The sequence below is a fragment of the Mastigoproctus giganteus genome, chromosome 8 (assembly GCF_048544385.1).
Source record: "Mastigoproctus giganteus isolate SK-2022 chromosome 8, ASM4854438v1, whole genome shotgun sequence".
In the NCBI taxonomy this organism is placed as follows: domain Eukaryota; kingdom Metazoa; phylum Arthropoda; class Arachnida; order Uropygi; family Thelyphonidae; genus Mastigoproctus; species Mastigoproctus giganteus.
Genome location: NC_143582.1, coordinates 230,565,053 through 230,592,497, shown reverse-complemented (window position 1 = coordinate 230,592,497; position 27,445 = coordinate 230,565,053). Strand labels below are relative to the sequence as shown.

General features: G+C 38.8%; 1 protein-coding gene across 1 annotated transcript in view; it reads right to left on the bottom strand.

The window, feature by feature from the left end:
• The window catches only part of LOC150082409 (serine/threonine-protein kinase/endoribonuclease IRE1-like), a 402,966-nt gene that overhangs the window by 252,631 nt on the left and 122,890 nt on the right, over nucleotides 1-27,445 (bottom strand). Inside the window, exons 7-8 of the mRNA XM_090380512.1 lie at nucleotides 25,048-25,109; nucleotides 7,722-7,781 (exon numbers count right to left, since the gene is read on the bottom strand). Of these exons, the coding sequence (XP_090236638.1) occupies nucleotides 7,722-7,781; nucleotides 25,048-25,109 (122 nt within the window). The remainder of the gene's footprint in view (nucleotides 1-7,721; nucleotides 7,782-25,047; nucleotides 25,110-27,445) is intronic.

Below are 27,445 nucleotides of genomic sequence, written 5' to 3'. Positions count from 1 at the left end.
TTTTGTATATTTATCACTGATATTGATGAAAGTATATCAAGCTTAATGTCATAGTTTTCAGATGATACAAAGGTTGGCAGGGTTGTTATTAACAGCCCTGTATCATTGACAAATGCAAAGTGCTGCATATGAGTAGCAGTAACCCTAGAGAAATGTACCAACTATGTGGTGTTGCACTCAGCGTAGTGCAGAATGGAAGAGACCTGGTGGTAATTGTGCAATCAGATATGAAGTTTTCTGGGCAGTGCAGACAGCTGCCAGAGTAGGTCATGGGGTCTTGTCAATGATCTACAGGAATTTTGCGAGCAGGGATAAGGAGGTGATTATCTCCTTGTCTAAGGCAATGGGGAGGCCACACCTTGAGATCTTTTTTGTTGTTATTTGGATTTTAGGAGCATTAGCAACTAAGGCCATATTGCTCCGGCATATGCGGTGGTCATTCCCTGACCTTTCCGCATCCTCCGCATTTGGTGGTGACCGGCTCGAACCCCGGTCTCATCAAGAAGCGTGTGCTACGCACTGCTGCTCCTTCCCTCCTGGCTACGGAGGCGCCACCTTGAGATCTGGAATCATTAATTTAGAAAGAATGTAGAGTTGCTAGAATGAGTACAGAGAAGGGCAACAAGAATGGTGAAGGGAACAAAGGGGTGCTCTTATGAAGAAATGCTTAAGTTCTGCAAATTGCAGCTTCTAGAGACTAGGCACCTGTGAGGCAATCTGATTAAGGTGTATAAGGCCTTGAATGAATTGAGCAGGCTCAATGCTGATGGGATTCTTCCTCTTGCTCAGATTACAAACCTGTGGGGGCATAGATTCAAACTGAGGAAAGACGGTTGTAATAGCTTTTTGCCTTTAGCCAGCGGGTTGTTAATTGCTGGAATAAACTTGCATCTATTGTTGTGGAAGTTGATAGCTTAAATAAATTCAAGACAGAAGTAGACAAACATTTGGAATAAATGGATCAGTGAAATGGGAAGGCTTTTCTTTTTTTTTTTTTTTTTTTTTGGCTGATGGTGTTAATAAACTCCTTTCTTGTAACATGTGCCTCTACTAATGCCACTGCTAATGCTAAAAAGTACAGGTCAATGCTGAAATAAAGTCGAGAGTCAGGGTTAAAGATTGAAAGTGTCTGCAATCATGCCCAGACGTTATAGGACGGAGTATACAATCTGGCTCTGGAGAGATTGTGCAAGGCTCACAGGGTAGAATTTTTCTCAGCGTTAATATACACTTAAATAGAAAGGGTGCAAGAATATTTGCTGATGCTATCAAGGAAATGTTAGGTGGGTCGGAAAACTGCTAGCTTTGGGGGGATTCACGGACTAATACATTAACAGTAGTAGCAGGCAGAGGTAGAAGTCATTGTTGCACTGCTTCAATTGAATTGAGCAGCAGCCTGGAATACAAGTTGCTAGGAATTTCAGGAACTGCTGCAAGTCATGAAATAAGTAAATATATGGACAGTGTTAGAGTAACTAAGAGTAAGAACAGGTGCAAGCACACTTGCATGTACAGCAATGCTAGGAGTATAGTAAAAAAAATTTGATGAATTTGAAGTGCTGTTCAAGACATCAAAAAGGATATTATTGGGATATCAGAGACGTGGTGTCACACAGCTATAAGGAATGCAGAATTGGAATTTGGAGAGTAGAATGTGTACAGAAGGAAAGACAGGATAGGAAGGGAGGAGGGCTTATGCTGTTAGTTAAGAAACATAAAATCTAAGGAAGTGCATCCAGTTGACACAGACGGACAGTGCAATGTTGAGTCAGTTTGGTGTGACATAAGCACTAGGAAACCAAAAATGAGGAGTTTGTTGTAGGACTAATGATTCTGATGAGTACAATGAACAATTATACAGAGAAATAGGGTGGGACAGTAAATCAGAGTGTCTTATAATGGGGGATTTTAACTTGCCACATACTGACTGGAACTTGTGGGTTGATCACTTACACACTAGCAAGGCTTTTGTGGATTTATCGGATGAATGTTTTCTACAGCAGCACGTTAGAGACAAAACTTCAGGGAGTAACACTCTTGATCTGATTATCAGCAATGATTATTTATGCATTAAGAATTTATAGATAATGGAATCACTAGGTGGCATGATCACAGTATACTAATGTGGGATTTACTTAAACATGTAACCACCGTCAGGGATAAAGGCAAGGGTTTTTGCTTTCATAAAGTGACTACAGTGGTCTCAGAAGTTTTTAAATTCTAAAAACTTAAAAGTTATAGTTAATCTCTAAAAGTTATACAAGTCTCTGGTAGGTCATCTGGATGATTTGACCCTGATTGTTTTTATAAGTCCACTTCAAGGAGGTCAGTTGTACATAAGATATACAAGATCATTCACAAAATTGATCTTGCAGGAGAATGGAGTTTGTCCATCCTAGTAGATATTCAGGGATGACTATGTAATAATGGGTGAAATTGTACTGTTTAGGTCATGCAGGTGTCCAGTTGAAATGTTCTTGAATCTGGAGAAGTGTGAGAAGGTCCGAATGTGCAGACTAAGCCTAATTAGTATTTATGAATTCCAGTGAGGGAAGGATGGAATCTGCAAGTCCAGTAGGTTGACCAAATTCAGTGTGGTTCCACCATGAGGTTTTGTGAAATTGAGCAAGTCAAACAGTGATGATCAAGGTGGCACAGCAATAGATCGGGAATTATCTTCGCTGGTAGGATAGGTTGTAACATTTGTAATTTTTTGGATGCTGGTCCTGCATCTGGTGAAGATACCCTGAGCATAGGCTGAAAAAGAATTATAATTTTAATTATAATTTGACATTAAGCCTGATATGCCTTCATCAATATCAGCAATAAATATTGAAAACAACAATAGGACCAGCACTGAACCGTGGGAGAAATCTGAAAAGAAGTGGCCATGGTAACTACTTCTTCCACTTAACCTTTATTCATAGCAGTTAATCCTTGCCCTTGACCAGTTTATACAGCAGTCTTTATGCGCAACAGTATCAAAAGCCTTCCTGAAATGCATGTATTCTTGAAAGTATGCTATTCAAGAATACTTTCCTGAAAATTGAAGTCTACAGAAGTTCAAGTCTAATGTCAACAAACATCTTCTTTCATCTTCTCAACCTCCAACCCAAGCACGGTACTAAGTTCTATAGGGTCTAATACTTCTTGTGTTTGGAGTTTTCGTAGAAAAAAAAAAGTATATGAATCAAAATTATTTTCACATCCAGTTCCTTGGTTACTGCATCAGATTGGTAAGCAAGACAGCCCCTTAACAAATCCATGCTGTGACTGCAGTATAATTGCATTCCTCTCCAGATTGTACTGCATTATTTCTTTAACTAGTGACTCCATTATTTTTCCTAGAACAGATGTTCCACAAAGAGAGGGCGCTGACTCTCTTTAAAAACTACAGCTGTCAATTGCAGGCTCCGAAAAAAACGATAAGTATTTGCCTTTTTATTTACATAGTTGTTATTTTATATTGTACTTAATACGTAGTCTTATAGTTATAGTTACGCTGGTTATTTTTATTTTAATTTAGATAAACAGTTTTTGTAGATATATGTAATACATACATAAAACCGTTATTTTGTTCGAATCTTGCAGCCATTGTTTTTGTATATAGTGGTAGGGAATTCAAATTTTTTAATTGAGGTAGTTAGGTAGCTCTAACGTATAATTTAGAGTAATACGCTTCACTGTTTCTATTAGATAGCATAGTATTGACATTTAATTAATTTAATTTATTGATTTTATTAATTTAAAGTATCATGCCCCAAACTAGATTGTTGTTTGGTTTTTAGGAGCATTAGCAACTAAGGCCATATTGCTCCGGGATATGCGGTGGTCATTCCCTGACCTTTCCGTATCCTCCGTATTTGGTGGTGACGGGCTCGAACCCCGGTCTAATCAAGAAGCGTGTGCTACGCACTGCTGCTCCTTCCCACCTGGCTACGGAGGCGCCTCCCAAACTAGAGCAGCAAAGCAACGGGCACAAAGTGGCAGGAGTGCTGTGACTCGGGGGAGAACTGAGGGGGGGCGTTTCTCCAACGCATCACAGCCTAAAAAAATGTGCAACTTGTGAAATGTTTGCCGAACTCTCTGGAACGGAACATGACATTGCCATGGGGGATGTCTTTGTCTGTGCGCAATGTAAGGAGTGTAAGGAAATCAGGCGACAACTCAGCGTTGTTATGGGCCTATATGAGAGTTTGAAGGACAGGGTGGATGCCCTCGAAAGATCTAAATTGAGGGACCCATCAGGCTCTCAGCTGCCCACATCAATGCCAGAGCTTGCACTTGGTCATCACGCAACACAGCGGCAACCCCCAAGGCAGAATGCGCTGGTCCCACAGGAACCAGTAGTTGTTGGTGACTCTATTGTCAGGGAAACGGGAAACATGCTTTGTAAAAAGGATAGGTGGAACAGGACCAGGGTATGTCTGCCAGGGGCAAAGGTTGATGACGTAGAGCAGATATCATCTTTTAAGGACACAAAAGGTGATATAGTTGTACACGTTGGCACTAATGATATTAGGAGTAGGAGACAGGCAGAATTACTTAACAAGTACAGGTCACTGTTGAACAAAAGCCGAGAATCAGGGTTGAATTTGAAAGTGTCTGCAATTCTGCCCAGACCCCAGATGCGATAGAAGGGAGTATATGATGAGAGCCTTATCTATCAATTCGGCCCTGGAAAGAATGTGCAAGGCTCAAGGGGTAGAATTTTTTTCAGCCTTTTTACTGGCCCACTCTATTTCTCTGTATACATGTCAGGTACACTCACAGTCATTAGGCCTGTAACCCACCCTTACTCTCAACTGTTCTTTCCCAATGCTTTTATCACACCAAACTGACTCAACATTGCACCAGTTATGCATGTCGGCTGGATGCACCGCATCAGATTTAATATGCTTTTTAACTAAGAGCATAACCCCTCCACCCCGACTTCCTGTCCCATCCTGTCTGTCTCCTTCCTGTATACATTGTCGTCCCAATATTCAAATTCAGCATCACTTATGTGTGAGTGACACCATGTATCTTTTAAACTGATTTGATGATTTAATCAGTTTTTCAAATTCATCAAGTTTATTTTCAATGCTTCCTAGTATTAGCATGCTTGCAAGTATATATGAACATGTTCTTACTCTTAGTTAACCATACACAGCCCATGTATTCATTTGTTCCATAATGACCCACAGCAGAGGCTGAAATACCCTGACACCTTATTTTCCAGGCTGCTGCATTTTCTAATAGAAGCAGTGCATGAATGAATCACCTTACCTCTGCCTGTGGGTCTGGATAATCTATTAGTGTGTCTATATCTCATCAAGCAAGCATTTTTCCAACCCAATCCTATCACTGCCTCGATAACATCAGGAAATATTCTTGCACCCCTTCTATTTAAGAGTACCTCATCCCTGTAAAATCAGTTACAGACCACGCTGAGAAATATTCTACCCCATGAGCCTTGCACATTCTCTCCATGGCTGAACTGATTGACAAGGCTCCCAACACGTGTTCTCCTTCCTATCGTGTCTGGGCAGAACACTTTCAAATCCAATTTTAACTCGTGACTTTTTCCCAACATTGCCCTATACATCATCTATTTTTTTCCTGGCAGTATGACATAACCTGGTCATATTGCACTTATCTTTCTTGAACAATATAATTCCTGTTTCCCTGACAATAGAGTCACTGAAAATAACCACCTGCTGTGGGATCAATACATTCTGCCTTCGGGATTATTGCTGTTTATCTCCTTCATTATGAACAACCTGTCCAAAGCTTTTCTATGCCTGCGCTGCATGGTATTGTGTTTAATACTAGTTTAACTGCTCGTGGCCACTGCAGTCAAGTGGTCAAACACAAGGATACAAACATGCACTCTGAGTAACCATGGTTCAAGCCTGTGGGACTACTAAAAACACTGCTGTTTCTTGTATTCTTTCTATCTGACCATATGGTTGTTCCAGAATACAACATAAAATTTATTTTTTTATTGTGATGGTGGGAGGAAACACACCTAGCTCTGCTTCAGACTAGAAGTGAAAAGACCAGTAGAAATTCCAGTGGATTGGAATTTCTGGTGGCCTTTTCACCTGCTCGTCTCAAATTCAAATCCAGAACTTTCCAAATTGGGTATCAAGTGAATAGGCCAGCATAACATATAGAGGACTGATTAATATTATAAACCTGACAAATGTTTTAGCTCTAAAATTACATCAGGACATCCAAAGAATTAGTAAGGGACTGGTGTTTTTAATTTCAATACAGGAATTGAAATGATTCAATAATTAATGTTTTCACTGCATTATTATTTGGTCTAGCTGACTAAGTGACACTCCTCCCGAGAACTCACATAATAAATTTTGTAATGTGCTTATTAATTTTTATTATGTGTTTCAAAATTTAGCATGAAGATGCTAATTGTGATCAATCATTTTCTGATGAAACTCCAGTGAGAATCAAAAACATCTGTCATAATTATGCCTTTGGCTTTTTAATGAACAAGTTCGCCTCTTTTAGTGATATTATTCCATTAAAAAAAATTAGTAAACTTTTTTTATGAAAATGCCAAGCATGAGAGGTATTAGAACCTATGGTATATAGTACCATACTTTAACCCATGTAAGGTACTATGTACCATACATAGGTTAAAGATTGAGAAGATGAAAGAAGTTACTTGTTGACAATGTAATTGAATTTCTGTAGATTGTAAATTTTAGGAAATATGTAGGAAGGGAGGATGTTCCAGAAAACAGAAGCTGGGGAATAAATGAGGGGAAAAAAAAAGTTAGTTATTTTCTAATTCTGACTGCTGAAGCATGTGTTTGGACTGGTTTGGAAGTAGCAGAAATTATAGAAGAAAACTCAGAAGAACTGTGTCCATGGAAGTATCTACAGAAAAAGCAAGTAGCAGAAACAGAATGTATATGAGACAGAGAGTGGAGAGACTTTGTTAGAGATCGGTCATTAACCTCACTGCCCTCGTTTGAATAGAGTCTAGAAGTCTGAGAGAGATTCTGAAGCACTGTCCCAAATGTGGAAACAATATTCAATGGTAGGGTAGATTTGAAATTTGTACAGAGTGGGCAGCTGTTTGGAAGAAAAGTAACATTGAGAACAAAAGAGAAAACCCAGTTTTTTTTTAGATGCTGAGGAAGCAATATTTCTGACATGCTTATGCAAAAAGAGATTAGAAGTCAGAGTAATCCCTAACAGAGATTGTGATCTTGTCTAGAAACCTGAATGTCATCAAAGATAAGCATAGGAGCAGAAGAATTTTTTTGTGAGATATAAGACAGGACTGAGTTTTAGAAGGATTGATATTAACTAAGTTATCTTTGCCCCACTGGAGAATTATCTGGAGATCAGTATTTATTGAACTGGTAATGGATATTCGAGAAGTTGAAGCTGTTTGTGCAGGGCAAGGTATCTCAGACTGGAAGGTACAATGAAAAAACGTACTATCATCAGTAAAACTCTGAATAGGATTTCTGATCAATGGGAGATGGTCATTAATATACAGGAGAAAAAGAACTAAATCTTGGGGAATGTATCATTACAACAACACGATATTAAATTATGCAAACAAATTTTGCTAAAAATTTAAGTTATAAGTTCTGAAATAATTACTTAATAATCAGTAGAAATAAAACTTCTCCTTAGATTTTCGCAAGTTAAGGAATTTCAGAAATTACTGTTCAACAACCCAACAACCATGGTATACATACCTGTAACTCTGTCTAAAGTTAATACTCTTCCTGATGCACTTGATGAAAAATGAGCCAAATCTAAACGATAGAAATTTCGATTTGAAATGTAGATTATACAATATACTTAGTTTTTTTAAAAAAAGTATTTTCACAGTGTTTATAAAATTTCAACTAGATATGCTTATCCCCAGTTAAAATAGGCACAGATATCAATCACACAGTTATGAAGCTCTATTTATGAAACTATATTTAAGGCAAAGCTAACTTGAATGAGAATTCACAGTACTCATCCATGCTAGAACTTTCACAATGAAACTTACTATGGTGGTGATGACAATATACATTTATTGTTTTTGACAATGGGGCTAAGGTAACCAATCATAATGGCAGCTTCTTCTCAGACAATTGCAGGATCATCTAGACAAGACTGCAGCAATAATTCAGACACAGCATGGGTTTGTTAAGGGAAAGTCTTGTCTGACAAATTTGATAGGATATTATGATGTGGTTACAAAGGAACTGGATGCAAAAAATAATTTTGATATCATATATTTGGATTTCAGGAAAGCTTTTGACACTGTTGCGCATGGAAGACTATTGTACAAATTGGAGCAGAATGGTATTAAGGATAAGTTGCTACAATGGATAAAAGGATGGTTAAGTGGGAGAAGACAGAGGGTGGTAATCAATGGGTGCTGCTCTTCTTGGACTAATGTTATTAGTGGAGTCCCACAGGGTTCGGTGTTAGGTCCACTGTTGTTTTGTATATTTATCAATGATACTGATGAAGGTATATCAGGCTTAATGTCGAAGTTTGCAGATGATACAAAGGTTGGCAGGGTTGTTAATGACAGTGATGGCAGTGTGCTACTGCAACAGGATCTAGATAATTTGGGCAGATGGGCTAAGAAGTGGCAACTGAAGTTTAACCTTGACAAATGCAAAGTACTGCATATGGGTAGAAGTAACCCCAGAGAAACGTACCAACTGTGTGGTACTACACTTAAGGTGGTAGAAAATGAAAAAGACCTGGGAGTAATTGTGCAGTCAGATATGAAGTTTTCTGAGCAATGCAGACAGGCTGCCAGGGCAGGTCATGGGGTTTTGTCAATGATATATAGGAATTTTGCTAGCACGGAAAAGGAGGTGATTATCCCTCTGTATAAGGCAATGGTCAGGCCACGCCTTGAGTACTGCGTACAGGTCTGGAGGCCTCATTTTAGGAAGGATGTAGATTTATTTGAGCGTGTACAGAGAAGGGCAACAAGATTGGTGAGGGGAATGAAGGGATCCTCTTACCAAGAGAGGCTTAAGTTCTGCAAATTGCAGTGGCTGGAGACTAGGCACCTGAGCGGTGATCTGATTGAGGTATATAAGGCCTTGAATAGGTTGAGCACGCTGAATTCTGATGGGATCCTTCCACTTGTTCAGATTACGAACCTAAGGGGGCATAAATTCAAATTAAGAAAACACAGATGTAGATTAGATGTGCCGAAATTTGCCTTTAGCCAGCGGATGGTTAATTGCTGGAACAAACTTCCGTCTGTCGTGGAAGTTGATAGGTTGAATAAATTTAAGGAGGAACTGGACAGGCATTTAGAGGGAATGGTGTGATTTTTTTTTTTTTTTTTTTTTGGCTGATGCTGCATAAGCTCATACACTTGCTTTCTTGCATCAAATGCCACTGCTACAACTACTACTACTACAATGAAAGAAATCCCTTTTGTTGCATTCTATACTTCATTCTTTTAATAGCAGTAACTGAAACAACCATTAAATCTGCAGCTGTGGTAATTATTTCATTATGCAACTTAATAAGATGATTTTCCTTTAATTTAGAAATACAGGTCAGGTGAATAAACTTTCTGGTACTTCGTCAATCGGCAAAGCACAACTGTAACCAGACAGTCAGCATAATATTAATATTAGTAATGGCAAAATGATGCAAGAAACCAAGCTTATACAGCAACAGCCATAAAAAATAACCATACTGTTTGCCCAACCCTTGTAATAATTTGTCCACTCCTTCTTTAAATTTATTCAAACTACCCACTTAGACAACAAAAGACCAGGTGGAAGTTTATTTCAAAAATCAAACACTGTATGGAGGAAGGAAAATTTCGATATATCTATTCTACAACCATTCTTTTCAAATTTAAATTTATCGGTATTGTGGGTATACCATCTGAAAAAGCGTAGAAATGCAACAAGCATTTATTTTACTCAACCCATTTAATAGATTTAAACACTTCAATCAGGTCTGCTTGCAAGTCCCTAAATTACAGACACTGCAATTTACAAGATTCAAATCTTTCTAGGTAAGAGTACAAGAAACTAATAAGCAGAAACACTATTGACAGTACTAATGAGATGATTGTTTGTTTGGGTTTTATTCAGAGTATACCTAAAATAAGTGCAGTAAATTGTAGGTTACATTCTATGGACCAAAACAATGAAAAAATGTTGCATAAACATGGGTCCAGAAATGCTTCATTAACAAACTGGAGTCATTTGAAATTTTCAGTATGTGCTCTTTCTCATCAGCTGATCATACACTTTTCTTGAGCATGCAGTCTACCAAAGTCTCCCTTATGACAATCAACAGTACAAAATGTGAGATTTGGGTAATCTACAATGAGGATAACTAAGAAAAAGGTATACTCATCCCCTGCTTAACTCTTGAATGGAGCAATTAGGAAGCATTGAGATAAATTAAGCACATTAGTTGAAAAGTGGCAATTAAAATTTAACGTTGACAAATGGAAGATAATGCATGAGCAGAGCTAATCTCAGATTAATGTAAGAACTGTATAGTACCCCATTTATGGTAGTATAGTGGAGATTGAAAAAGACCTGAGGTGGGAGGGTGGAATTGTACAGTCAGGTATGATGTTCACCAAACAGTGCAGACAGGTTGTCAGGACAGCTCATGGGTCAAAATTTATTTATATCATTTGTCAATGATATAAATAAATTTTGTCAGAAGAGATAAGTAGGTGATTATCCTACTGTATAAGGTCAGATTCAATAACATTAGTGAGAGAAACAAAAGGGTGCTCTTATCAAGAAAAGCATCGGTTCTGAAAACTGCAACATAGGAAAATGAGGCACCTGTGAGGAGATCTGATTGAGATGTTTAAAGCTTTAAATGGATTGAGGAGGTTCAAATTCTGATGGAATCATTCTGCTTTCTCAGACAACACACATATGGGATAGCATAAATTCAAATCTAAGAAGGATGGATATAGGATAGATGTGTGGAAATTTGCCTTCAGCCAGCAGGTAATTGATTGTTGGAATAAACTTCCATCTGGTGTTGTAGAAGTGGACAGCTTAAATAAGTCCAAGGAAGAACTAGCCAAGCTATTAGAAGTGATGGACAGGTGACATGGGAAGGGGTTTTTTTGGCTGATGCTGTATAAACTTAAATAGAAAGGTTGCAAGAATGTTTGTTGATGCTATGGGGCAGTGTTAGGTGGATCTGAAAACTGCTAGCTTGGGGGGGGGATTCAATGACTAATAGATTAACAGTAGCTGTGGCAGAGGTGAAAGTGATTCTTGCACTGCTTCTATTGGAATGAACAGCAGCCTGGAAAACAAGATGACAGAGACTGCTGGAAGTCATTGCAGTACAAGTAAACACATGGCTTGCGTTAGGGTAGCTAAGACTAGGAACAGGTGCATGTATACTTGCGTATACACTAATGCTAGGCGTTTGGTAAATAATTTTGATGAATTTCAGGTGTTAGTCAAAACATTAAAGGCAGATATTGTTGGTATATCAGAGACGTGGTGTCACAGATATAAGGAATGCAGAACTGGAATTTGGCGAGTACAAAGTCTACAGAAAGGATAGACAGGATAGGAAGGGAGGAGGGGTTATGCTATTAGTTAAGAAACACATAAAATACAAGGAAGTGAAGCCACTCGACATCGCTGGACTGTGCAGTGCAGTGTCGAGCCAGTTTGGCATGACATAAGCACTGGGAGATCAAAATTGAGAGTAGGAATGTGTTATAGGCCTAATGACTCTGATGGGTATAATAAAAAACTGTACAGGGAAATAGAGTGGGCCAGTAAATCAGAGTCTCATAATGGAGGGATTTTAATTTTCAAGATATACTGACTGAAACTTGTGGGTTGGTCACACACACTAGCCAGGCTTTTGTGGATTTATTGGACGATTGTTTTCTACAGCAACATGTTCCGGAGGCAACCAGAGGGAGTAATACTCTTGATCTGATTATAAGTAGTGATTCTTCATGCATTAAGAATCTGCAGCTAAAGGAACCACAAGGTGGCAGTGATCACAGTGTGCTGATGTGGGATTTACCATCAGGGATAAAGGGAAGGGTTTTTGCTTTCATAAAGGTTACTATGGTGGTCTAGGACAGTTTTTAAATTCTATACGGTGGGATCAACTGATGTTACCAAGAGCAAATTCGTAATTGGCAGCATTGAAAGAATTAATCTTGAAAGTTACTAGGTTTTTCATACCAACTAAGAAACATAGTTCAAGGTTTAGGCATAAATGGATGTCAGATGAACTAACGAGACATATGGAGAAAAAAATGCAAGGATACATATAAATTAACAGGTTACACAGAAGCCTATGGTAGGTATAAGGTGGTCTGTAATCATGTCACAAAGGACGTTAGGCAGACAAAGACAGATTACGAGAAATCTTTGGCAAAGGAAAACACCAAAAAGTTCTTTACTTATGTAAACTCTAGAAAGAAGGGGATGAATCAGATTGGTTCACTTGATGTTGGTGGTTCGACTGTTGATGATCCTGCTCAGGTAGCTAACAAACTAAATGAGTATTTTGCATTTACATTCACACATGAGAAATTATTCAGGGAGGGGAATGCCAGAAGTTTATCAAATTCTGGCAGGAAGCTAAATGATTTTGTAGAAAGGTAATGAAAGTGAATGGGCAGCAAGTATATGGTGTTGCTCTAAAATTAAGTCAAAAATGGATGAAAAGAATTATGATGTCCTTCTGCTTCATGAGCCATATGTGTTTGGAAACCTTGTAAAGGGTTATAAAGTAGATAATAAAATTATACAGTCAAAAGAGAACAGTCAGGCTGCTATTATAGTAAGAAATAAGAATCTTGTGGTAAAACAGGTAGAGGAGTTATGTTATACTCATAGTATATGTGTTGAAATTGTTAGTGAGATAGAAACATGGACGAGATATGTTAAGGATGTATGGGGGTTGCCATACAAAATAATGTTTGAAAAATTGAAGGTGGAACAGATATTCCATACTATGCAAATAGGAGATCAGTATACTACTGATTGGGCGTCCTCTGAGAGGTGTTTGCTCTTCTCTTTGTTTCCAAGGTACTGTTTAAGTATTGAGAATAGGGAACAAAGAAGAATTAGATGTTGAATATTGGTTATGATGGAGAACAGGAAGAGGAAAGAAAGTTTGAGTAGGAAGAACTGCAAAAATCTTTGGAGAAGATGAGATTAAAGCAAGTTCCTGGAAATGATGATTTATTACCTGAGGTGGTCAAGAAGTTTGGAGAGAAAAGGGAAAATGAACTTCTGCTATTATTTAATAAATGTTTAAAGGAAAAGATATTTCCAAAGGGATGAAAGGAAATACATATAAAGATATTGTTGAAAAATTGAGATAAGGTAGTGCTGGAACCAAGCTCATACTGCCCAATGGCTTTATTGCCAGTAATGGCAAAGTTATGGCATATTACTGAAAAGGTGGAATGAGTAGCTCTTGGCAGTATGGCTTTAGAAGGGGGGAAATCTGCTGAAGATGCCATTGATAAAATGGTGACATATGTTAAAGAGGCTCCAGAGAAGTATGTACTTGGTATATTTATTGACTTTAAGGGGACATTTGACAGAATGTGGCGGCAGAGATTTTTAGCAAGGCTGAGAGAAATGAAGTGTTCTGGGCAGTACTATGGTATGTTAAAGTCTTATTTTAATCAGGGGAGTATAACAGCAGTTACACAATATGGCAGAGTCTCACGAGAAGTGGATAGAGGAGTCCCGCAAGGATCAGTTATTGGTCCATATAGCTGGAATGTGTGATGGATGGGCTACTGGCTCAGGAGTGGGAAGGATGTGAGCCGGTGGTTTGTGTGGATGACCTATTAATAATGGTGAGAGGTAATTCAAGAAGAGAAATAGAAGATACGTCAAATAAAGCTGTGGGGCAATTAGAAAGATGGGTAATAATGCATAAGATGGAGATATCTACTGATAAGACTAAAATGATGCTGCTCATAGGAAGGTTCAGTGAAGGAAGAAGCCGACTTTGGAGATATTAGGAACATCTGTAGCATATGCCTCCTTAGTCACATACCCTGGAGTACATGTGGACAAGAAAATGTCCTTTTGGCCTCACGTGCAAAAGTTGAAAGAAAAAGTGTGGGTTATATACTCTAAAATAAGGAAGATTAGTAGAATAGAATGGGGAGTGAAATGGAAATCCCTGGATCTCCTCTATAAATGTACCTTTGTGCCCATCGTGAGTTATGCATGTGGGGCATGGGAACATAGGGTGACTAATAGTCACGTAAAAAGATGCCATTGATAAAATGGTGACATATGTTCAAGAGATTTGCCATTTTGGCTGTGACGTGGTAATGTAGAATGGTTTCAAATGATGAATTACAAGTAGTACCAGGAAAAGAACCAATTGATTTGGTTGTGATTAAATGAGTAATGGAGTATGCAATCAATCAAAAATAAGAGGATAGAAATATTGGGGATTAAATCTTGTAGTGAGGAAAATAAGTTTGTTGTTTGTTTATTATTTGGTTTTTAGGAGCATTAGCAACTAAGGCCATATTGCTCCGGGGATATGCGGTGGTCATTCCCTAACCTTTCCGCATCCTCCGTATTTGGTGGTCATGGGCTCGAACCCCGGTCTAATCAAGAAGCGTGTGCTACGTACTACTGCTCCTGCCCACCTGGCTACGGAGGCACAAGGAAAATAAGGTATAGGAGAAACAGGATTAAGAGAGGGAAAATGATTGCAACAAGGCAAGATTTGTATTTGGCAAGAAAGGTGGAACTGTTCTGACAAGGGCTGTGTCACGTATACCTTCCTGCCTGGAATGAAGGTAGTAAGAGAAATGGATGGATGGCCAGGCTTGAGTCGAATGGGGAAAAGGTTGGTGGAGCTAGGGATAGAAAATGATCCAAGGCGTGTATGTGGAGATATTGAAGATATGGATCATGTATTGGAAAATTGTACAAGGTACGCAGAACAAAGAGAAATATTTTTCTCTAAGATTGGTTCTAACTCATACACCTGCAGTGAATTATTTAAGAATAGGGTTTGGTATGAAGCTTTTTTGGATTATGCTAAGGGAGTTAAAGAAATAAGAAATATAAGATTGAGAAATGAATGGATTGTATATAGGGTACATATGTAAATAGATTTTTAAGCATTTAATTTGCACTGATGAGTTTTTATTTATATTACCTATTGCTGAGTTGGAAGTTTAAAGTTTTATGTGAGTTTATAGTTTGTAAGGAAGGAAAAAGGGGGGGGAAAAAAAAAAGAGTAAAAAAAAAAAAAAGGAAAGGAAAGAAGAAAAAAAAAGGAAATTATGAAAGAATTATAAAATTAGAAAATACAAAAATATCTTTAGTTGTGTTGGCTAACAAGAATCACAATCGTTTGGAGTTAAATGTTTTTACGTTTGCCATTAAACAAGAGTTTGCTGATAGATAATAGAGATCAGCCTCTGGGACAGGGGCGGTAACATGTCCCCGAAACTTAACTTGTCAAGTAAGGGAGACAGCTAAGGATCATTTAAGGATAAAATTATAGATTAAAGATTTTAAGCATGGATGAGCTGTTGATCAGGAAGCACATTTACAAGTAGTGCAGGTGTTAGTGATGATGATGATGTCCAATTTTCCTGTAGAAGGTTCTCTAGTTAGATGTAAAAGCATCTAACTGGTTTTCATCAAATATCCTGTTGTTGGATTTTTCTCTGTGCACTCTCCCTGTAATGGCAAAGTCTCTTGCTGAGTGCCAGAAATTTCTGCTTGAGGGTGTTACGGTATTCTTCACCCTCTGATTATAGATCTTGTGTTTACTGTGGTAACATCCACAGTATTATCTTTCTTAAGAATGGCTTTCATTTTTCTGATCAGCTTCTTACTTCTGTTACCCCATTAGTACTGGATCAGTTAGTCTATCTTCACTCTCATCTCTTCTTCTATACCCTGCTGTAGAATTCTTTTCAAGGTTGGTGATTCCTTGTGTTTTGTTTTCTGTTAGTCTCTGGTTTCTCTTCCACTCATCCTGATGGCTGCTAAAGCACATAGTCAATGGCTGTGCATATAATGTCTTGTGTTACTTCATTGTTGTTTATGTAATCTGGTATATCAGCCAACTGAGGTGGTCTGTGACTTGGGCCACAGGTTTCTGTTGGGTCTCTGCTTCGGTAAGGTGTGGGTCTTTGTGCGGTCCATTCCCTTGAATTCTGCTAGGGTCTTCTTATAGTCATCTACTATTCTGAATATCGCAACCTCTCTGTTTCCACCTCCAGGTTCTACTTCTGGTTTTGTTGTGTCTGTATTCCTTGTTCTTTGTAGTTTCGCCCACATCCTGCTTGATTTTTCAGATTCTTCATAATGGACTGTTTCTGGTCTGCTATTCACTGTTCAGTGATCTGAACACTCAGGAACACGCACTTTGCATGTAGCTTCATCCTGTACATTGGCATATCGGTCTCTAGCTTGGTTATTGTGTGGATTGCTTGCATGATTAATGCATTCATTTCGATGCTCCACTTGATGCATTGGCTCTTTCTAACCAGGATATTCTGCCAGGGGCAAAGGTTGATGACGTTGTAGAGCAGATATCATCTTTTAAGGACACAAAAGGTGATATAGTTGTACACGTTGGCACTAATGATATCAAGAGTAGGAGACCAGCGGAATTGCTTAACAAGTACAGGTCACTGTTGAAAAAAAGCCATAAAATAGGGTTGAATTTGAAATTGTCTGCAATTCTGCCCAGACACGATAGGAGGGAGTATATGATGAGAGCCTTGTCGATCAATTCGGCCCTGGAAAGATTGTGCAAGACTCAAGGGGTAGAATTTTTTTCAGCCTGGACTGTACTTGTGAACAGGAGAGACTGCTTCTACAGGGATGGGATACATTTAAATAAAAAGGGTGCAAGAATATTTGCTGATGCTATCAAGGCAGTGTTAGGTGGGTCGGAAAATTGCTAGCTTGGGAGGGGGACAAAGACGAATAGATTAACAGTAGCCATTGGCACAGGTGAAAGAGATTCTTGCACTGCTTCTATTGGAATGAGCAGAAGCCTGAAAAACAAGATGCAGGATATTTCAGAGACTGCCGGGAGTCATTGCGGTACAAGTAAACACATGGGTTGTGTTAGGGTAGCTAAGAATAGAAATAGGTGCATGTATACTTGCGTGTACACCAATGCTAGGAGTTTAGTAAATAAATTTGATGAATTTGAGGTATTGCTCAAAACATCAAAGGTAGATATTGTTGGGATATCAGAGACGTGGTGTCACACAGATATAAGGAATGCAGAACTGGAATTTGGGGAGTACAACGTCTACAGAAAGGATAGACTGGATAGGAAGGGAGGAGGGATTATGCTATTAGTTAAGAAATACATAAAATCCAAGGAAGTGAAGCCAGTGGACATCGCTGGACAGTGCAGTGTCGAGTCAGTTTGGTGTGACATAAGCATTGGGAGATCAAAATTGAGAGTAGGAGTGTGCTATAGGCCTAATGACTCTGATGAGTATAATAAGAAACTGTTCGGAGAAATAGAGTGGGCCAGTAAATCAGAGTCTTATAATGGGAGATTTTAATTTCCCAGATATTGACTGGAATTTGGGGGCTGGTCACTCACACACTAGCAGGGCTTTTGTGGATTTATTTGATGATTGTTTTCTACATCAGCATGTTCGGGAGGCAACAAGAGGGAGGAATACTCTAGATTTGATTATCAGCAGTGATTCTTCATGCATTAAGAATCTGCAGATAAATGAACCACTAGGTGGCAGTGATCACTGTGTGCTGAAGTGGGATTTACTCAAGGAGGTAACTGCCATTAGGGGTAAAGGGAAGGGTTATTACTTTCGTAAAGGCGACTACAATGGACTGAGACAGTATTTAAATTCTATACAGTGGGACCAACTGATGATGATGTTACCAACAGCAAATGCAAAATGGGAAGCATTCAAAGAACTTATCTTGGTAGCTACTAGGCTTTACATACCAACTAAGAAATATTTTTCAAGGTTTAGGCCTAAATGGATGTCGGATGAACTGATAAGGCATATGGCAGAGAAGAAACATGCATGGGATACATACAAATTAACACATGACACAGAAGCCTATGACAGATACAAGTTGATCTGTAACCAAGTTACAAAGGAGGTTAGGCAGGCGAAGGCAGATTACGAGAAATCTTTGGCAAGGGATGCAAAGAAAAACAGCAAAGAGTTCTTTACTTATGTAAACTCTAGAAGGAAGGGGATGAATCAGATTGGTCCACTTTATATCGATGGGTCAACTGTTGATGATCCTGCTCAGGTAGCTAACAAACTAAATGAATATTTTGCATCGACATTCACACATGAGGAGTTATTTAGTGAGGGGAAAGCCAGAGGTGTATTCAACTCTAGCAGTAAGCTAGAGAATCTTGTAATAACTGAGAGTAAAGTGGAGGAGAAATTGTTGAAGATAAACACAAGAAAAGCACCCGGGGTGGATGGGATCTATCCAGTTATATTAAAGGAGGCAGCAAAGGAAGTAAGCAAACCCTTAGCCATAATTATGAGAGCTTCCTTGGACTCAGGGGAGGTACCCACAGACTGGAGATGTGAAAATGTGACCTCAATTCACAAAGGAGGATCAAAGGCTGACACAAGTAATTATAGACCTGTGAGTTTAACTTCTGTTCCAGGAAAATTAATGGAGGCACTAGTTAAAGAAGCACTGCAGGATCATTTAGACAAGACTTCAGTTATAGCTCGGACACAGCATGGTTTTGTTAAGGGGGAGTCTTGCTGACCAATTTGATTGGATACTATGATGCAGTCACAAAGGAACTGGATGCAGGGAATAACTCTGATATTATATACTTGGATCTTAGAAAGGCTTTTGATACTGTTGCACATGGAAGACTGCTGCACAAATTGGAGCAGTGTGACACTGGAGACAAATTGCTGCTGTGGATAAAGGGATGGTTGAGTGGGAGAAGACAGAGAATGGTAATCAATGGACACTGCTTGTCATGGACTAATGTTATTAGTGGAGTCTCTCAGGGCTCAGTGTTGGGTCCATTATTGTTTTCTGTATTCATAAATGATATTGAGGATGGTATATCAAGCTTAATGTCGAAGTTTGCAGACGATACAAAGGTAGGCAGGGTTGTCAAGGACACTACTGACACTATGCTGCTGCAACAGGATCTGGAAAGGTTGAGCAGATGGGCTGAGAGGTGGCAAATGAAGTTTAACTTTGACAAATGTAAAGTACTACACATGGGAAACAGCAACCCCAGAGCAACGTATCAACTCTGTGGTACTACACTGACAGCAGTAGAGAATGAAAGGGACCTGGGGGTGGTTGTGCAGGCAGATATGAAGTTCTCTGAGCAGTGCAGACGGGCTGCAAGAGTAGCTCATGGTGTATTGTCAATGATATACAGGAATTTTTCTAGCAGGGATAAGGAAGTGATTATTCCCTTGTATAAGGCAATGGTCAGGCCACACCTAGAGTACTGTATACAGGTCTGGAGGCCTCATTTCAAGAAGGATGTAGAGCTGCTGGAACGAGTACAGAGAAGGGCAACAAGATTAGTGAATGGAACGAAGGGTTGCTCTTACGAAGAAAGGCTTAAGTTTTGCAAATTACAGTGTCTGGAGACTAGACACCAGCGAGGTGATCTGATAGAGGTGTATAAAGCCTTGAATGGTTTGAGCATGCTCAATGCTGATGGGATTTTTCCTCTTGCTCAGAATAATCACCTGAGAGGGCATAAATTCAAATTGAGGAAAGACAGGATGTAGGATAGACGTGCGGAAATTTGCCTTTAGCCAGCGGGTGGTTGGTTGGTTAAACTGACTTCCATCCCTTGTCGTAGAAGTTGATAGCCTAAATAAGTTTAAGGCTCAGCTGGACAGGTATTTTGAACGAACAGAAGGGTGAAGTGGAAGTGGTTTTTTTTTTTTGGCTGATGCTGCATAAGCTTGCTTTCTTGCATCAAATGCCTCTACTAATGCAAATGCTACTAGCACAGTTTCACACAAAGCACTACCAGTTGGTTGAGCTAGATGGCCTTTAGTTCTGGCAGTCATACGAGGAATGGTGCTACTTATATTACGTTCTTAGCGTTTTTTCACCAACCTTTCATGGAGTAAAATAAAATTAAAATAAAATAAAACAAAACAAATCTAGATAACTATATTTACAATAACCTGTATTTACAAAATTAATATACGTATTACAATATTAAAAGTATTAAAACACAAAATTAAAATGCATTAAAATATACTAAGTTAAAAGCGATAAAATCCCGTAGCTTTCAAAGGCTCCAGCCTTCTTCTTCAGCAGTACTCTCTATTATTCAGTACACCTTTAAATATCAGCAGGGTAATGGTAGGCATCACATGTTTCCATTCTCACGTGTTCCGCTCTCTTGCATTGTGGAACCGGAAGTGGCTCGAACGGAAGTCGTACGGAACCGTTCATCCTTTTTTAGGATAATAGTCTCTAAAAGGGGGTGAATCCGTACACCCCTATCCCTATTAATATTGGTTGTAGAGCTGATCCGCAAACTCTCGAGCCACTTACGGTCCCAGAACCTATGCGCCCGATCGGTGATAGTGGCATCGTCTGGGGAGATCTGGTGCTGCTTCTCCCAAAAATGTTCGGCCACGGCGGACTTGTCATATTCCGCATTTCTTATTGCTTTTTTGTGTTCCCCCAGGCGATCTTTGAGACGACGTTTTGTCTCCCCTACATAACATTCCCCACAATCCGGGCATCTAATATTATATACGACCCCACTAGCATCCTCTTTTTGAATGGGGTCCTTAACTTGAGACACAACTGTGCGCAGTCCTCGTCCCGGAAGCTGCACACAGCGTGTCTGATATTTTCTTAATACTCTAGTTATATAATCCGTCAAGCCCGGACAATAGGGAATGTATGCAGTAGATACTGGTATAAAAGATTCATCTCTCCTCTGATTTTCATTAATAAATTTATCTATAATCCTCTGGGGGTAACCACATTTAGTAAGATCCGCCGTGACACGTTCATACTCTGCTTTCCTATCATCGGAGTTACTGCAATGTGATTTCGCTCTATTAATTAGCGTTCTTATCACACTGTTCCTATGATGGCTGGTCAGGGCTGAATTATAATGCGTATATTGCCCTTTACACATCGTTTTTCTAAAGACTTTTGTCTTTAACTGCTGGTCTTCCCTACAGACCAACACATCCAGGAACGGCAGAACTCCTCCATCTTCAACTTCCGATGTAAATTGTATGAATTGGGAGAAGCCATTTAAGATATTCAACACATGATCTTCACTCCCCTTCCGAACAAATGTAAACATATCATCCACATACCTTTTCCAGGGGCGCATAGGGAGAACACTAGCATTAAATATTCTGGTCTCGTGCTCCTCCATAGCTAGATTTGCTATAATAGCGCTAATGGGGGAGCCCATAGCTGTACCATTAACCTGCTTATATATAATGTTATCAAAAACCATAGTGTTACTTGAGAGGCACAATTCTATACCCTTCCTAATATCTTCTGGATTAAGTTGCGTCCTAGTATTTAGGGTAGTATCCCTCTGTAAAACTATGTTTGCACACCACACTCCATGGTCAATAGGAATACAAGTGAATAACGATTTTACATCAAATGATATCATAATTTCATCCTCTTCTATACGCTGGCTCCTAATAAAGTGCACAAATTCTTTACTATCCTTGATACTATATTCAGAGAGTCCTACTAGTGGAGACAATAGTTTGGCTAGGAAACCCGAAAGTGCATACGTCGGACTACCTATAAATGAGACTATGGGTCTGAGTGGCACGTCTACTTTGTGGATTTTGGGTAAGCCATAAAACCTTGGCATTTGGCTACCTGTAGCATGTAGTGTCCAATATTGTTCTTTAGAAATCTTATTAGATTTAAGCCAACTCTGCAACATTCCGTTCACTTGTCGCTCCAAACTAAGAAGTGGACTCTTCTGGATAACCTTATAGGTTGTCTGATCTTCTAATAAGCTCAACGCTTTATTCTATGCTACTTGTTCTGCTGTCATCCTTGGGAGACACTCTGACTGTTTAAACTGACCCTTCTGCCTAAGGCCTGAATGTGAGTGACTTTATGCTGTGTCACTCAATGCAGTACATTCAATATTTCTGCTTCTCGTCTTCATCCAGCTATACAGATGGAACTGTTTTAGCTTTGGCTTTTGCTTTTGCATCCAATGGTGGGTGGTAGTCAATGGGGACAACACCAGATGGCACCACTCTTTGCCTCAGCCCTCATTCAATCTTGGGGGAAGCAGGCTTTTTCATTTTTTTTTTTTTTTTTTTTTATCCCTCACGATTTGTCTTTCCTTCACACACAGCATAATTTGAAATTTGGTGGTCTGGCATCATAAGCACTGGCTAATCATGCCCTCCTTTTATTATAATTGTTATTATTAATTTTTTTATTACTACCGGTTATTAAATGATTATTATTATAATATTACCATTATTAAGTATTTTTTTAACTCTTAATTGTTGTACAACCTTAAGTGTAACTATTATGGAGTATTGCCATAAATCTTTTTTTAGTGGTAGTCATTATACTCAGTGTAAATTATATCGTGTGTGATCACTAAATTATGACAACCCACCTAATACCATGTTTGGCCACTCTCATACAGATAACAGTCACTATATGCCTAGGCATTGATATCTAAAGATGTCCATAGGGATCTGCAGTCACGCTGCCTGCAAAGCTTTCCACAGGGTCAGAATAAATGACGGTTGCATGTTCACACATCTCACTTCCCATTCTAAAACATCCCACAGGTTTTCAATTGGACTGAAGTCAGGTGAATTTGGAGGCCAATCAAGATAGGTGATATCTTCACTGTATTCTCTGAACCATTCATGCACAGTGCAGGCCTGATGACAAAAGAGTATTATTGTCTTGAAAGATCTTGTTTCTATCCGCAAAAAAATGCAATATGGCAGGGTGCATATGGTCTATTAAGAGCTTTTGGTGTGCATGTGTTGTGGCTTATGTAAAGTGGCCCCCAAATATTAGTTCATCTCTGCCATGGTTCTATGGATGATATAAAAACTCTATACAATGGACTTAACTACCAGGAAGCAGTGTCACCAGGAAGGCTGCTTCCCAGTACTGCCAGAAGACATCACCAGTGAAATATTGGTCTATATGCACCAGGGGCCCTAATTCTTGCCAGAAAAACATGTCCCATATTAAGCAACCATCACCAGCTGCCGAGATAGTGGGCACTGTGCACGATGGGTCCTGTGTTGCTTTTGTCACACGAAGGCATCCATCATACGTTGTACTAGGTATTTGGACTCATTCAACCAGTGCACTAATTTCCAGTCCTCCAGTTTCCAACCAGCATGTGTTGTTGACACTACAGCATTTGCCACTGTCGACGACCAGCAGTGAAGAGAGGATGTCTCTAGGGTTGTCTGCTGTGGAACCCCATACGTCTGATTGCGAGGCATATTGTTCTTACACTCGCCATATTATATTACGATGTAAACTGTTGCACAGTGATCTGCCACTGAGCTCATACAACATGCTGCACCCTTCGCTCACAGCAAATATTCACCATGCATAATTCTTTGTAGCTCTGTTACCAGCAGGTGGCATTTTCCTTTGGCACACAGCCATGAGCAACCAACAAGATATGCTGCTTGCGAGATGGAAGCACCTGACTTACGGGCTCCCACAATCATGCCCTTTTGAAATTTCATGATATCTTTACTACATCCCATAACTTATGCATTATCATTTTAACTTGCATGACCCAGATGCAACTTATAAAAAAAAAAAAAAAATGTTCTTGTTTATACTTCGACACAACCACCAGGTCAGTAGAGTTTAAAAAAATCAAACAATACAGATGTTAATCGTATTTAGCAGTCACGGGCTGGTTGGTTGGTTGGTTTTGATTTTATTGGTGCATTAGCTACTAAGGCTATAATGCACCAAGACCAACAGTCACGGGCTTGAACCCCAGTACACTCAAAGAGTGTGTGCTACTCTTTAGTGATAGACCTGCACTTAAAGCAGGTCTATCACTGCTTTAGCATGCAAAGCTATTCGGTTTTTTATACTGTGAGCTATGCAGTATAGTCCATTACAGATGGGGTGGGCACATTCAACAGTAACTAAACACACACACACACACACGCACACGCACACACACGCACATGCACATGCACACAAAAGTGTAAAATCCATCACTTTACAAAAAATCTGTTTTAAAATCCAGAAATACTAAGAAACCAACTTAGCACTCATTTCAACAATAGCATTTGTCTTTAAGAAACCATACAAAAAAAGGTGACTTTTTTTCTTTTATAAGATGTGTGCAAGACTATCTTGTTCTTTAAATTTTTTATTGCAGACAGCACGATTTCAATTGCAGAGAAAATACAATGATCTTAATTCTCACAGCAAAACAAACTTGTCTTTGATGAGTTGTCCTGGTATTGCACTACTTTCAAAGAGATAGCTGCTCCTCTCCAAAGGTTAATTGTCCATTTGTTTAAAAGATGAGACTGCTATAACAGCCCATTTCAGGACTAAGTGGTCTCTCAATAGACCAGAGGTGGTCTCTAGTGACAGTTAACGGAAAAAAACAGTTGTAAAAAAATTGTTTAAAGTGATTTCATATGCTGCCATGCAGTATATGAAATCACTTTTTAGAGTTGTAATACAGTAAAAGTTATCTGTTGAAAGTGGAATACCAAGGAAACTCACTTCAAAGCCAAGTTCATTCTGCTGTGACAATTAAGACCACTGCATTACCTCTCAGTCAGTTGAAATTGTATCATCTGCAAAAACAGAAGGAAGTTCAAGGTAGTCATTATAAATGCTCACAGAAGTAAATGAGATCAGTTGTTTGTGCTTACTATTTACTGAAATGTGCTTGTCTTAAAGTACTTATCCACTAGGAATACCTCTCTAAAATCAAGAAAATTTTAAAGTCTGATACCTCTCAATCCCCAAAGGTACTAGATTTTAAAGTTTATTGTATGAAAAAATTCAAACTGCCACTTACCATATTCTTCACTGATATCAGGTGAAATATGCGAAGAGTAATCAAAATATGTTACATTCCACCTATAAAATAAAAATCACATTTATCTTATGATGCTCAGGAATAACACAAAATATTTAGTGTCCCTCCACATTTGGAGGGACATGAGTAATTTCTAAGTTTAGTTATCAGTTCCCACATTACATCGTTAAATCTTATAATAAATCTCTTTTATCTTAGTTTCAAATTTACTTGAGAATTAAGATACAAAATTTGATTCAGAACAAAAAATTTTATACAATCATACTTTTCAATATGAAATCCAAGAACAATTTCAATTACTCTGTTATCAAAATTGGAACTAACTGTTTTACTTTTAAGCTTCAATATTATAAAATATTTTAAAATTTTATAACATAGAAGTGCTTTAAAAGCCTTCTTAAAAGAATAATACACAGTAATATTCCTTAAACTTTATATTCAGCAGGATCATATATTCAATGTAATATTGTATATATCCAATATATTCTTTATACGACAATAGTAGCATTTTAAGGCGCAAAAATTCTTCATCTCTTTAAACAAAATTAAATAAAATATGAAATTGACTTATAAATCAAATATAAATATATTTGTTCTTGTTGTTCTTTCTTATAAGTATTAGGCTTCATGGTCTGTTACAGTCTCACACCAACTTTGCTACGGTTTCCTAACAGATCTCTTTCTACTTGGAATAATGGGGGAACAAATCTGTTAGGATATGTTTTGGGGTTCTTTGATTATTCATTCCCTGTACATAGTCTCTTCACCTTCTCCTGTAGTTTTATGTACATTCAATTACTGGATTTTCCTTTAGTTCTTCTATTATACCCTGATTTTTTTAAAATTTTATTTTTGTTATGCTTGGTATAGCCAGCAGTTCTCATGAATTGCATCTCTGCAGTCATTATTATTCTTTGATCTGTGATCCATGATTTATGATCCCTAGTGCTCTGCTGTATTTTGTCATCTTGGAGTCTACCAAAATTTTAGATTGCATGGCGAGTTTCGCTACCTGCACGATTTTTGTTTACGAAGCTTCAAAAATAGGAATGAAGAGCACATTAGCATTAGCATTAGTAGAGGCATTTGATGCAAGAAAGCAAGCTTATGCAGCATCAGCCAAAAAAAAAAAAAAAAAAGTAACATAAATAAATAAAAATAACCACTTCCACTTCACCCCTCTGTTCGTTCGAAATACCTGTACAGCTGAGCCTTAAACTTATTTAGGCTATCAACTTCCACGACAAGGGATGGAAGTCTGTTCCACCCACCAACCACCCGCTGGCTAAAGGCAAATTTCCGCACATCTATCCTACATCTGTCTTTCCTCAATTTGAATTTATGCCCTCTCAGGTGATTTTTCTGAGCTAGAGGAAGAATCCCATCAGCATTGAGCATGCTCAAACCATTCAAGGCTTTGTACACCTCTATCAGATCACCCCGCTGGTGCCTAGTTTCCAGACACTGTAATTTGCAAAACTTAAGCCTTTCTTCGTAAGAGAACCCCTTTGTCCCATTCACCAATCTAGTTGCCCTTCTCTGTACTCGTTCCAGCAGCTCTACATCCTTCCTGAAATGAGGCCTCCAGGCCTGTATACAGTACTCTAGGTGTGGCCTGACCATTGCCTTATACAAGGGAATAATCACCTCCTTATCCCTGCTAGAAAAATTCCTATATATCATTGACAATACACCATGAGCTACTCTTGCAGCTCGTCTGCACTGCTCAGAGAACTTCATATCTGCCTGCACCACCACCCCCAGGTCCCTTTCATTCTCTACCACTGTCAGTTAGTACCACAGAGTTGATACGTTGCTCTGGGGTTGCTGTTTCCCATATGTAGTACTTTACATTTGTCAATGTTAAACTTCATTTGCCACCTCGAAGCCCATCTGCTCAACCTTTCCAAATCCTGTTGCAGCAGCATAGTGTCAGTAGTGTCCTTGACAACCCTGCCAACCTTCGTATCGTCTGCAAACTTGGACATTAAGCCTGATATACCATCATCAATATCATTTATAAATACAGAAAACAATAAAGGCCCCAATACTGAACCCTGAGGGACTCCACTAATAACATTAGTCCACGATGAGCAGTGTCCATTGATTACCACTCTCTGTCTTCTCCCCCTCAACCACCCCTTTATCCATAGCAGCAACTTGCCTCCAATGCCACACTGCTCCAATTTGTGCAGCAGTCTTCCATGTGCAACAGTATCAAAAGCCTTTCTAAGATCCAAGTATATAATATCAAAGTTATTCCCTGCATCCAGTTCTTTTGTGACTGCATCATAGTATCCAATCAAATTGGTCAGGCAAGACTTCCCCTTAACAAAACCATGCTGTGTCTGAGCTATAACTGAAGTCTTGTCTAGAT